The sequence below is a fragment of the Arachis duranensis genome, chromosome 10, assembly GCF_000817695.3.
Source record: "Arachis duranensis cultivar V14167 chromosome 10, aradu.V14167.gnm2.J7QH, whole genome shotgun sequence".
NCBI lineage: Eukaryota > Viridiplantae > Streptophyta > Magnoliopsida > Fabales > Fabaceae > Arachis > Arachis duranensis.
The window spans coordinates 23,039,860-23,052,536 of record NC_029781.3 but is presented as its reverse complement, the minus strand read 5'-3'; the positions used below and the strand labels follow the sequence as shown (position 1 = coordinate 23,052,536).

At 30.8% G+C, this 12,677-nt stretch overlaps 1 protein-coding gene across 2 annotated transcripts; it reads left to right on the top strand.

The window, feature by feature from the left end:
* The first annotated feature begins 5,483 nt into the window (after positions 1-5,483).
* On the top strand, positions 5,484-9,564 carry LOC107469492 (phosphoinositide phospholipase C 6-like). Of its 2 annotated transcripts, none has more exons than XM_016088863.3 (9): positions 5,484-5,968; positions 6,900-7,096; positions 7,196-7,331; positions 7,489-7,752; positions 7,843-8,057; positions 8,151-8,268; positions 8,616-8,768; positions 8,853-8,939; positions 9,139-9,564. In XM_016088863.3, exons 1-9 carry the CDS (start codon positions 5,630-5,632, stop codon positions 9,433-9,435), a joined length of 1,806 nt encoding a protein of 601 aa, XP_015944349.1. In that variant the 5' UTR covers positions 5,484-5,629; the 3' UTR covers positions 9,436-9,564. The 2 variants fall into 2 exon arrangements, with proteins under 2 accessions (XP_015944349.1, XP_015944350.1); XM_016088864.3 differs by having other exon boundaries at positions 7,846-8,057; positions 9,139-9,561.
* Positions 9,565-12,677: the final 3,113 nt, after the last annotated feature.

The window sequence follows — 12,677 nt, the reverse complement described above, 5'->3', positions numbered from 1 at the left end:
AATACTTCATTAAATATCTTTTATCCTTAAGTTACTAATGTCATTTATATTAGTAACTCATATATATTTAACCTTTTATATATATATATATATATATTACTTGTGTTTTAATATATTCAGTTTTTTTAAATATTCGTTTGAGATATTTATAACTTGAACCGCTGACTCAGTAGCTCCAAAACTTAACACCTAGCCTATGATCACCAACAATGATAATCATAATCCTTCCATATATTTCCCTTGGCCAAATTCCATAAGAAAATATATTCAAACATGGCTTGTATGCACGCACGCACACACATTAACTTGACATATATTAACATGACACATATTTTTAATAAAATTAATCACTATCGTCATCTTTTGCTTCATTTAGTTTCTTTCATCACCGAATCATAAGAAAATAAGAGAAAGAAAGAGAGAAAACGAGTGAGAGAGAGCGGGAACGTCATGGAAATATAAACTTTCCGGCTTCAATTTTTTGCGATCTGTAACTCCAATAAAAAATTAATCCGATTAAAGTTTTTGTATCTTCTTCCTCTACATATTGGTGTTACTTTTGTTCGGTAGAAGTTGACGGTGACGTAGCTCCCCTGCTCCTTGAAGTTCGGCCTTTTGGTATTCTTGGCGGAAGAATCGATTTCTGACATTTTTTTCTTTGGCATCTTGGTCAAAAAGTTTCTCCAGAGCTTCGAGTATTTTGATTTTGTAAGGAGGTAGGGTTTCAGTAAATTCTCACCGATTAAATTTATGTTGGATAAGTAAATGGTTGTTGTGATTGATTATTGATTGAGTTTGGTTGACTTTATATTGAATTTTGTTGATATATTATTATATGTGATTAAGCTTGTAATTCGGTCATATTTGTACTGCCCAAACCGTGATAATGAGATTGATTTGAGGTTGTTTGTATTAATTTTTTAATAAAATGGGTGAGATTTAATGGCCGAGAAATTAAATTAAAAGTTGTGAAAAATCGGTAACCAAAAAGCTCGAAAAGGGATTTAAAATCAAGTATATATTTTGAAAGATCATAAGAAATTGGGGGTACTTTGAGTAAAAAGTAAAAGTTTCGGAGTAATTCTGGTATTTTATAAGAAATCAGGATTATTTATAATAATATAAAATTAAATTAGTAATTTTACTAAATATGAAATTAAAATTAGTAACTTTATTAAAATATTGGGTTAAAAGATAAAATGTTTAAAAGCTTGAAGATGGAATATGATTCTTGAAAGCTTAAAGAATAGAACATTAATAATAAGCAGGTTTTGATATAAAGATAATAATGTTAATACTCTTTTATTATCAATACTAGCATTATTTGTATTAATATAATATATTAGTCTTTTATTTAAAATATGTTATTTTATTTATGATATAATAAAAGGATAAGCATAAAACTGTCCTAAAAGTTTTAGAAAGATAAATCTAAATTAAGAATCTTTGATTCACTTTCCATAAGACACATAGGAAAAGGCGAGGAAATAATGCGAAGATAATTTATATTATAGAATGATAAGAAAGAAAAGAAAAAGAAAGAAAAAAGATCAAAGAAATCTCTACCACAGTAGAGTAGAAAGTAAATAATAAAAGAATTTAAAGAATCTCTACCACAAGAGAGCAGAGAACATAAAAGAAAGGAATGTATTAATTAAAGGAATCTAAAAAATCTCTGTCACAGAAGAGAAGAGCACAGAAAAGAAAAAAATGTATTAACTGAAAGGATCTCTGCTACAGAAGAGAAGAGGACAAAAATAAAGAAAAATTTTTAAAACACTATTTACCACAGGAGAGCAAATGCGACCTTGCTTGGGCCTTAATGCCAAATGTATAGTGGGGACGCCCACATACTAAAAATTATTTTCCAGATGTAAGCATATCGAAATACATTTAAAAGTCACACTGTATGCGGCCTGACTGTAAGACTTATATGAACACTATATGCATCTAGAAAGTCTGATAACGGTTGTTCAGATGTAAGCATATTGAAATACATTTAAAAATCACACCGTATGCGGTTTGGCCGCAAAACTTATATGCACACTGTATGCATCTGGAAAGCCATATCTGGGACTTGTGCCCGAGTAATGTCGGGAGCAAGTAGGCAACCGACATATGAGCTCATGACCTATGTAGGACTAGACATGCATCATGCTTGTTTGTACATATCTTTGTGCTATGTAACTCTGTGATTATGTGTGTGCTGCATGACTGATTGACTTCTGTATTCTTTTATTATTTATGCTTGTATGTATTCTGCTGTTAGTTGCGGTTGGTTAATAATAGTAAAATGAACTTAACTTCTAACCCCGAACCTACTAAGAACTCCCCAATTCTTACCCCCTATTTTCACCCCTTTTAGTTACAGGTGCAAAGGCTTATTGTAAAGCTGCGGGACCACAGAAGAATATGTTTGCGAGTTGAGTTGTTGTTAGAATTTATTTTTTCCTCACCTTGTTAGTTGAAATTTTATTCAAAGGGGTAAGTTTTTGTGATCAGTTTTGTATATATTACTATAAGGTATTAATAATATTGAGTATGTGAATATGTGTATTTGTTCTTGTTGGAAAAGTTTTAACTTTATAGTAAAAATGTTGACAGATTAACGCATAACGGCATAAGGGCTCAATACTAAGTAGATAATAAAAGAATTAGGTTAGTAACGCCTTAATTTTAGTACGATCATGACGTGCTGGAAGTTGGGTCGTTACAATTACCAAGTTCAATGTTCGAGTCCTCATGAGTACCTTCAGGTGGCATATTTAGATTGACCATCATCCTTCTAATATTTCGTCTAACAGATCCACTTAAAGGATTATCATCGACAGTATCCGCAGATAATCCTCGTCCACCAACTCAACGAGAAACACAAATAATTTCAACAGATGAACATTTGTCCATCGGTTGTGCCACAACTTTATAAGACATACGTCCACGTCGTCACATAACAGATACCTAATTCAAAACAACGAAAATATTTTTCAAAACCGTAGTCTAATAAACATAATAACAATAGAGCAAAGACAACTGTAACATGCCTTTTATAAATCAAATTGTCATCTACTTCGGTTGGATATTTGTAGTAAATTTTTTTCACTTTTTTTGCATGTTGTTGCCCAGCGAAATGCAATATCAAATTCTTCAACGCTGTTAGACTATTGACTTCTGGTGCCATGTACGTAATTATTTGTTGTCCAAACTTAAAAATGATTTGAACCTTTTTTATTATACACTATTTCACCATCATAATGAATAGATAATAATGGATTTATTGACATTGTAGAGAAAAATACCAAGATGAGGACTAAAGAGGAGGACAGAATTGTGATTTTGAGTTTTGCTCTCCACAACCTTCTTTTATTTTAGAAAGTTTACTTAAAGTTCGTCGGGAATCAGACAAACTTTATTAAAATTATAGAGTTCATTGGGTTGCGGCAAATTTACCTTAAATAAAAAACAATGCGTATCTAAAAATTTAAAGTTTGAATAACAAGTTTTTTAGAAATAATATTTTTTTAATTTATTTCAGAAAATAATCCTATATTTTAATTTTGTAGATTGTGGCGAAATTAAAATTTGTTTTTTATCTTAATTTTATAGTCACTATTAGTAAAATTGAAGAAGAAAAAATTATATCACAATTTTGCTAGTACCGCCATAAAATTGAAAAACGAAAAAGTAAAAGAGCTACACTAACACTGCACAATTTCTACCATTACGTATATCACAATTTTGCTGCCAAAAAAATTTTTTTTTTACTTATTTCATTTCAAAAAAGGATAGAGCCATGAAGAGATAAAATAAAAAAATATCGTTGCATCTACTTAGCCTTCTTTCTATCCAGATGCATAATTTCTCTATTTTTATCCAAAAAATTTTGTGTTTTTTAAGTTTTCTTAAAATTAAAAAAATCACAGAAATTTTAATAACAAAGAACATAAAAATTTATAAAGAATAACAAAATTTGTGAAATTGAACACAAAATAGTTACAAAATAAATTCTTAAATTCGATCCTTTTTTTTAGAATTATAAAATAGTTCTTTTTCTCCTCTTTTTCACACTTCGGTAAAAAAACTCTTCACTCTTTCTGTTCTCAGTTTCGCCCTGTGTCATGGAGGAATTTAATTCCGCAATTCATTCTATTTAAATTCACACTTTATATATTTTTTCAATATTTGCTATCAATAAGGATATAATTATTAAATTTAGAATAAACCACAAAAAATACACTTGAATAATTTTGTCACGGATAAAAATACACTTGAATTTTGTTATCAACAAAAATATTCTCAAATAATTTAAAAACGCGACAAAAATGTCCAACATTAAATATGCATTCTCAAAAAATATTTCAGAAATTGAATTTTAATGCGATTTTTTACAAACATGATTAAAAAAAATGAGATATTTTTATCTTTAAAATTTAGTGATTTTTCACTGAGTATATATTTTTTTGTGAATTTTTTTGTCAATAACAAATAATATTTTTAAAAAATCACAAAAAATATATAGTTAGCAAAAAATTACCAAAATTAAGAATAAAAATATCTAAATTTTCTAATTATTCTTGCAAAAAATTGCATAAAAAAATTCAAACTTTAAGACATTTTTTATACATATTTAATATCGAATATTTTTGTTATGTTTTTAAATTATTTGAGGGTATTTTGTTGATACAAAATTTGGGTGCATTTTTGCCAGCGACAAAATTATTCGAGTGTATTTTTGATAGTTTACCCGAAAATTTAAAATGGTTTAAGGACTCAATTAAAAAAAATATAAGAATTTAATTAAAAATTTGATAAAATTAAAAAATTGATAAAATAATTTAACTATATACTAATTATTATTGTTGTTGTATTTATTAATTAAAGAAGAGAGAATAGAAATTAATATGAAATAGTATTGACAGTAAAAAGAGAACTAGCTAAGAAATACAATAAATGTTCATTAGAATAGAATTACAAAATTAACTAACATTATACATGATAAATGCTAAAATAAAGGAAAGAAAACTTAATTTAAAACAATGATTTGAATCCTCTAAATTTTGAATTTGTACTTTAAAGGATAAAGTGTGATTTTCTATTCTTGAGTTTTGAATGATTTCTCTCATATTTATTCTTAATTCCACCTATGAAATAAATAGTGAGAAATCACACTTTACTCTTTAAAGTGAAATTCAAAGTTTAGAAGATCCAAATCCTTAAAACAATATGTGTTGTATTTGTATGCTAACCTCCACATTTTAATAATTTTAAAAATTGAAAAATAACTTATTTTTGAAAAAAGATTGAATAACTTTTTTTTTTAATTTCTTTTGACTGCAATTTGCGCATGAACATGTCCGAGTATCCATTATCCAATCACAGATCAAAGGAGAATGGCAAGGTAGGTAGTACCAATAAAATATATTTTATAAGAAGACAAAGAGGTTTTAAGGTTTTGACCGTTTTGTTGCCAATCAAAACAGAAAAAGAAAAAAAGGAGGGCTGTGTTTCCAAAGTTGACTCACTTCTAATTACTCTTTAAGTCTTATAAAGCTTCTTCACTTTATCTTCTGTATCCTCTGTTTCACTTCCAAATCATTTGAGAGAGGGTGATATTGATTATTAGCAGGGCAAAATGGTTAAGAAAAAGGAGATGAAAAAGGAGATCTACAAGTACAAGGTGTTGAATTTCTTGACCAGAAAATTTGAATTGAAAAAGCAAGAACCATCTTTGGACATTAAGGAAGCATTTCACATGTTTGCAAAAGGTGGAGAATACATGTCAAATGATCAGCTTCTAGGGTTCATGTTGGAGCATCAAGGTGATAAGAACTGCACCTTAATGGATTTGGAGGTGGTTTTGTTGCAAATTGCTGGGAATTCCAACACTACGAGTAGGGAACAAGGGCTCAGCCTCATGGAGTTCATCAATTTTCTGCTTCTTGATGATTTCAATGGTCCATTGAAAACTGAGGTATATGATCTTTTATCTTTCTAGGTATATGTTTGAATTTTGATGGATTAGATAGATGAGTGAATTAGAAAAATTTTGCAAGCCTGTTATTCATCTGCATTAGTTTGCTATTTTAATTGTTGTACACCATAGTAAGAATCAAAGAATGCCGATGCTCCTTGTATTATATATTTATATGCTAAACTAAATATTTAAATTTTTATTTATTACAAATATTATATTATTAAAAATATGGTCAATTAGAATAAGAAATTACTCTTATAAATCAAAATCAACTATAAAAAACATAGTAAATATATGATCAAGATATGCCATATGCCTAAGTAGTAAGGCGTGTATCACTCTTGACTTAATAGGAAGCGTTTAAGTAACATAAGAATACTACATTGTTATCCGATTATATACTTGTATTTGTAAGACTCCTAAACTAGTGAATGGTTGGGTGAAACACTTTTTGCGGGTGTGACGGTATATAATTGGATAACTACGTACTTTTTTGTTCTTTTTATACATTGATAGTATATGTAAAAATTAAATTCATAGTTTTAATACTTTTTAACTTAACCATGTTTTCAATGTACCATGCTATGTTTTCCACTTGTTGAGGGAAGTGCAATATCACAACTTTCAGAGAATGGAATGATTTATTTATTGTAGGACAAAATGTTGCAACCTAACTTGCAACAAAAACAAAAAATGTTGGTGTGATTGCAGAAACAAATGAGCTCTAAAATTTCTAAGAGTTACATAAAAACAAAAATCAATGATAGAACAAAACTTACATGCTTAGCTTACATAATTTACTACTTTGCTTATTATTGTGTTTTACTGTTTTCTATAGCTTTTCATAATGGATTTGCTCTGAGCCATGGTATTTAAGGTAAATGGTTTAACTTCTTTCTGATAATGTATAAATCATATGACATTTCAGGTTCACCATGATATGAGGGCTCCCTTGTCACATTACTTTATGTACACTGGACACAATTCCTATCTGACTGGGAATCAACTCACAAGTGATTGCAGTGACAAGCCGATTATTGAGGCTTTGCAACAAGGAGTTCGAGTGATTGAACTCGATCTGTGGCCATCTTCCAATGAAGATGGTATTAAAGTAGTTCACGGAAGGTACTATAAAAACTGATCTTGTGGAGTTATTAATGTAGTAAAGGAAGAACAAAAGTTCTTATACTTTTGTTTGATGAATTTCTTGTCATAACTGAGCAGGACTCTTACCACTCCAGTTTTACTAACCAAATGTCTGGAATCCATAAAGAAATATGCTTTTGTCAAATCTGATTTTCCAGTGATACTAACTTTGGAAGACCACTTAACATCAAAACTTCAGGCCAAATTCACAGAAGTAGGTATTCTTTTTGATTCATTCCCACCTAAACAAAGAAGAGAGAAGAAAAATAAAGAGAAAGAGAATTCATCTAATCATCTAGTTAAATAGGGAGCAATTCTTAGCTATTGATTTTTCATCATGGATTTAATCTTTGTTCTTTATGTCTATGCAGAAAGCAACTCAAATATTTGGAGACATGCTTTATTATCCCAAGACAGATTACTTGACAGAATTCCCTTCACCAGAATCATTGAAAAATCTAGTTGTTATATCCACCAAACCTCCTAAAGAATATGCTCATTCTAATAGTGTTATGGACAAGGGCAGCAATAATAACCATATGCAAAATGAAAGCGAACTGTCCTCCGGAGAAGAAGAAGAATTATGGAACGTGGAATTGCCAGATTCCATGGCTCAATTGACAACTGAGGAGAATGTGAGAGAACAATATATATTCATTTTTTTTTTAAGAAAAAGAAAATCGATTTGCTAGTTTGTTTCATTTATGTTTGTCTTTAATGCACAGCAGAATGTAAGTGATGAAGACACAAATATATGTGATTTCAAACCAAGCCAGCAAAATGCACCTGAATACAAACACTTGATTGCAATCCATGGTGGGAAATCAAAAGGTTCTGTGAAGGATCGACTGAAAGCCGATAGCGAAGTAGTTAAACGGCTAAGTTTGAGTGAGAAGAAACTCAAAAGTGCTTCTGAATCTCATGGAAAAGACATTATTAGGTATCTATAAAACTTAATTCAAGATTACTTGTAGCTGAAGGTTATTCTTATTTCTGTAACTGATTACTTGATACTCATTGTTATGCTTTGCAGGTTCACACAGAAAAATATACTGAGAGTCTATCCTAAAGGAGAACGCATCAAATCCACAAATTTTCGGCCGCATTTAGGGTGGATGTATGGAGCTCAAATGGTGGCATTCAATATGCAGGTTAGAAAGTTATGTCCAAGCCAAAATACATGAGAAGCTAGTAGAGAAACTTATGAAACATAAGTTTCTTCTTTCGGCGTTTTGTCTATTTTCATGCTATTTCATGCATTACTTATGAATTAGTATGATTTCTGGGTTTGATTTATGATCAGTCATATTATGATATGAATCTGTCCAAAATGGTGTCAAGGAATTTATTGCCAAAAGCATAACTTCTTAGGGATAAAGTTCCAAGAGTTTGGTCCAACAAATATCAGAATTCACATCACCAATTTTCATACTATGAAAAACTACTGGAATAGTGGAATGTAAGCCTTTTCAGTCATTCAATGTTTGTTTTCCCATAGGGGCATGGCAAATCGCTATGGTTGATGCAAGGAATGTTTAGAGCAAATGGAGGATGTGGTTATCTTAGAAAGCCCGAATTTCTGACCCGAACAAATTCACATGAAGACGAGTTTGATCCTAGAAGAACATTGCCAGTGAAGCAGACATTAAGGGTGAGTATAAGTTTATGATTCCTTCTATAAAACAATAAAATTTGGTTATTTCATGAAATCTTAACATTTTCTTGTTCAAAACAGGTAAATGTTTACCTAGGTGTTGGGTGGAGATCCGATTTCGGTGCAACACACTTTGATCTATTTTCTCCTCCAGATTTTTACACCAAGGTCAGTTTCATAATTCTCAATGTATCTTAGTAGCATAACTGATATTTCACCATTAAAATTTAATGCTATGCTTCATCATTGATCATGAATATTGTTGTTACTAACAACAAAGTATGTTCTTTGATTATTTCATCTTTTACTTTGGACTATACACCATTAGATACTTATTTATGATTAGAAGTAATCAAAATTTTGACAGGTATGTCTTGTTGGGGTGCCAACTGATTGTGTAAAGAAAAGAACAAGGGTAATCAAGGACAATTGGCTTCCTGTTTGGGATGAAGAGTTTGAATTTCCTTTAACAGTTCCTGAGCTTGCTTTGCTGCGGATCGAAGTAAAGGATAAAGACAAGGGGAAGGATGACTTTGCAGGGCAGACTTGTTTGCCAGTATCCGAACTGCGACTCGGATTCCGGTCAGTCGCCCTGCATGACAGGAAGGGAAAGAAATTTAAATCTGTGAAGCTTCTAATGAGGTTTCAGCTTGAAATATTTTGAATGAATTGTGGGCACATAGTTTATCTAAATGTATTGTGTAGTCTTAGGTTAGGATGCTTGAAAAGAATGTTGATATTTAACAATGAAAACAATATGGTAATACTAATATATTGAATTTGGATGTTCTTGTTCATTAAGATTTTGTCACACATGATTGCTGTTTGTTTGTGTACTTGTCATTTGTCAAATAATGGATAATGGATGTATAACTGAAGGTTTTTACTTTTTTTCTTTAACTCTGTAGCTTTCTAACATTTATTGTCACACAACAAAAAATATGAAACAGCTTTTTCGCAATTTATGGTAAAGAAGTATTCAAAGTTTCAAATGCATAATTATTAGTGATCACCATTAATCTCTTTCATGACAAAATTTTAAATGTAAGTTACAGAAGACAAAAATAAAAAAGAAGAAGATAACCAAAACAATAACAATATCATAGAAGAACATGATAATAAAACATAAAAAGAAAATTAAATATTGTGAAAAAATAGAACCGAAAATAATTTTTTTGTTGAAGAAAAAGAAAGAAAAAACTAAATAAAATAGAAAGAGGATGAAATAAAAGAAAAAAATCACGCGATCTTGGAAGCTACTGCAGTTGTCGCACAAATTTTAAGGAATCTGATGAGTTTGGAAAACTCCAAATTAATATTTGTGATGAACAAACATTATTAAAATATTTAATTGCAAAATTATTAATTTAATCTTCGTTTAACATATGTTAATTAATAATTTTATGATGCAGGTTTCTAATTGGGCCGGAAAATAAAATGTTGCTAGCCCAAATTAAAACCAACAATCAGCCTTGTTACATGTTTTCTATTATGTGGCTGAATTGTTGTATTAAAAAGCCAAGCTCAATGTTTGTTGCAACTAAGCCCATATTTGATTTTGATGAAAGCCTCCTATGCTTGATCTGGAACAAAATTCACCAGGAAAGCAAATGCTACAAATTGGGCCAGATTTAATGTTGTTATTAACAAGCCCAACATTAATTTTTTGAAATGCTTCCAAGCCTAGTCCGAAACCAAGAAAGCATACAGGCTTCATGCTTTCCAACGGATTCCATTGCTTGCTAAGAATGGATTTCAAAACTTAATATGCTAGCATTAGAAACATGAGAGAGAATTTGACTTTGATTTGATGGGAATCATTATGATTAATGCTATACGCTACTCAAAGCAAAGGGAGTAAAAGCTATCCATCATATGCCTCATTTCATTTAATTGCTTTTACTTTAACTTCACATTCTCTCTCATCTCTTTCTCTCTTCTCTTCGGTCATTTACCAGGAATCCATGAAAGCAAAACTCACCGAAAAGAAGAAGTTGCATGCGTCAAAGACCATCAAGTTAATGATGGCAAGAAAAAGGAAACCAAAAGTATGTTGTGGCTAAGATAATCACCAAATGTGGTAAGATTTGGTGAGGTAATCTCGGATCCTTCATACTCAAAAAGAAGGAAGAAGATTCGGCCAGCAAGGTGAGATTCTTGGAAGCATGGCTTGTCTCTGATTCTACTCAACCACCACAGGAAGTAGCTAGAGTGGCGAAGTGATGGAAGAGGCAGAGATTGGAGCAGATGAAGCCATCATCATCATGAAGCATCAAGGGCCAGAAATCCATCTTGGAGAGGAAGCCAAGGATGGAGCGCTCGGATTGATGAAGAGTGATGACCAAGGAAGGACTAGAGGTATTTGCATGTTGGTTTTAGCATTAGTTACCTCTTCTCTCTCTGTGGCCGAACTGGTTTTGTTTTGAAGGAAAGGAAGCTAAGGTCGGGTGTGTGTTTCAACTGTGAAGACTTCACTTCTCTATAAAAGGGGTGAACAGTCATGGTTTGATTCAAGGAGTTAGAAGTAAGCAGTGAGAGTGTAAGGCACAGAATTCTCATAGCTAACTAAGCTTACAGATTTTCTTCTCCTTCAATATATTCTATTTTGTAATTTTTCTGTTTAATTTTGTCATGTCTTGAGTCTCATGGAAAAAAGCAAACAGTGAAGTTTGTATGAAAAAGTCATAGAGCGGAAAAAGGCAGAGAGTGCAAAATTAAAAGAAAAAGCCATAGATGTCTTAGAGTTCCTTTGTTCATCTATGTTGTGTTTTATGATTCTGTGGGAATCCCCTTGTAAGTTGGGTTAGCACTTTACAACTTGTAATCTGGATGATTATAGTGAAATTACATCATTGTTGTGATGGAGACTGGATGTAGGCTGCACTGCACTTAGCAACTGAACCAGGATATATCTGGGTGTAATCTTCTCTCTCTCCTACTTCACTTCTGTTTCTACTGTTCAAAAAAAAAATCAAAATTGTCTCGTGCCAAGTGACGAGACAAAATGAAAATGTCTCGTGGCTAGGGACGAGCTAAAAATAGAAAAATCTCCTCTAAGTCCAGCAAGTGTAGTAAGCAGAAAAGGGGGCTAAGATTCAACCATCCTTTCTCTTAACCACTGAAACCATCAGAATCTTATTAAAAAAATCTACTTTTAACTTCTTTTAATGCATTTATTTATTTAAAATGATTAGAACCATTTATATTATCAATGGTTTAGATTGCGTTACTTTTCTCTCTAAAGTAAATGAACAACTTTAGATGAGGCAAATCCATTTTTCAAAGATTTCACCATTAAATCAATCCTAATGGCTTCAATGATTTCTCATATAAAACAAAAGATAATGGAAGGATGTTTACAGATTGGATTGGAGGAAAATGAGTGGATTTAAGTGGACACGAACCAATCTGAAGTAATTAAAGCCGAGTGGGATTAATTTAGATAATCGGATATCCAATTGAAAATAAAATATAAAAAATAGAAAAAAATTTCTATAAATAATATGTAATAGGGTAAAGTATATTTTTTGTCTCTGAAATTTGACAAAAGTTTTAGAAATACTCCTAAGTTTTATTTTGTTTCAATTTTGTTCCATAAATTTTTTATTTACATTAAATATACCATCGACGGCTAAATTTTTAAAAAATTTAAGACCAGTCTAACAATAATGCATGAAAATTATGCTTCATTTGCTTGTGTTGAGGGTTGTTCTTATGAAATTATTGTTGAATTGGTCTTAAATTTTTTGAAAAATTAGTCGTTAAGGGTATATTTGATGTAAATAAAAAACTGTTGGGATAAAATTGAAACAAAATAAAACTTAGGGGTATTTTTAAAACTTTTATCAAACTTCAAGGACAAAAAATATACTTTATCCTATATAATAATAAAAAAGATAAATAAAA

What these genes read in the sequence shown, in the direction of transcription:
- LOC107469492 (XM_016088863.3), top strand. Translation starts at nt 5,630, where the DNA reads ATGGTTAAGAAAAAGGAGATGAAAAAGGAGATCTACAAGTACAAGGTG. An exon ending in ATGGTCCATTGAAAACTGAG is followed by an intron (nt 5,969 to 6,899) that starts GTATATGATCTT and finishes ATGACATTTCAG; the next exon opens with GTTCACCATGATATGAGGGC. An exon ending in TTCAGGCCAAATTCACAGAA is followed by an intron (nt 7,332 to 7,488) that starts GTAGGTATTCTT and finishes ATGTCTATGCAG; the next exon opens with AAAGCAACTCAAATATTTGG.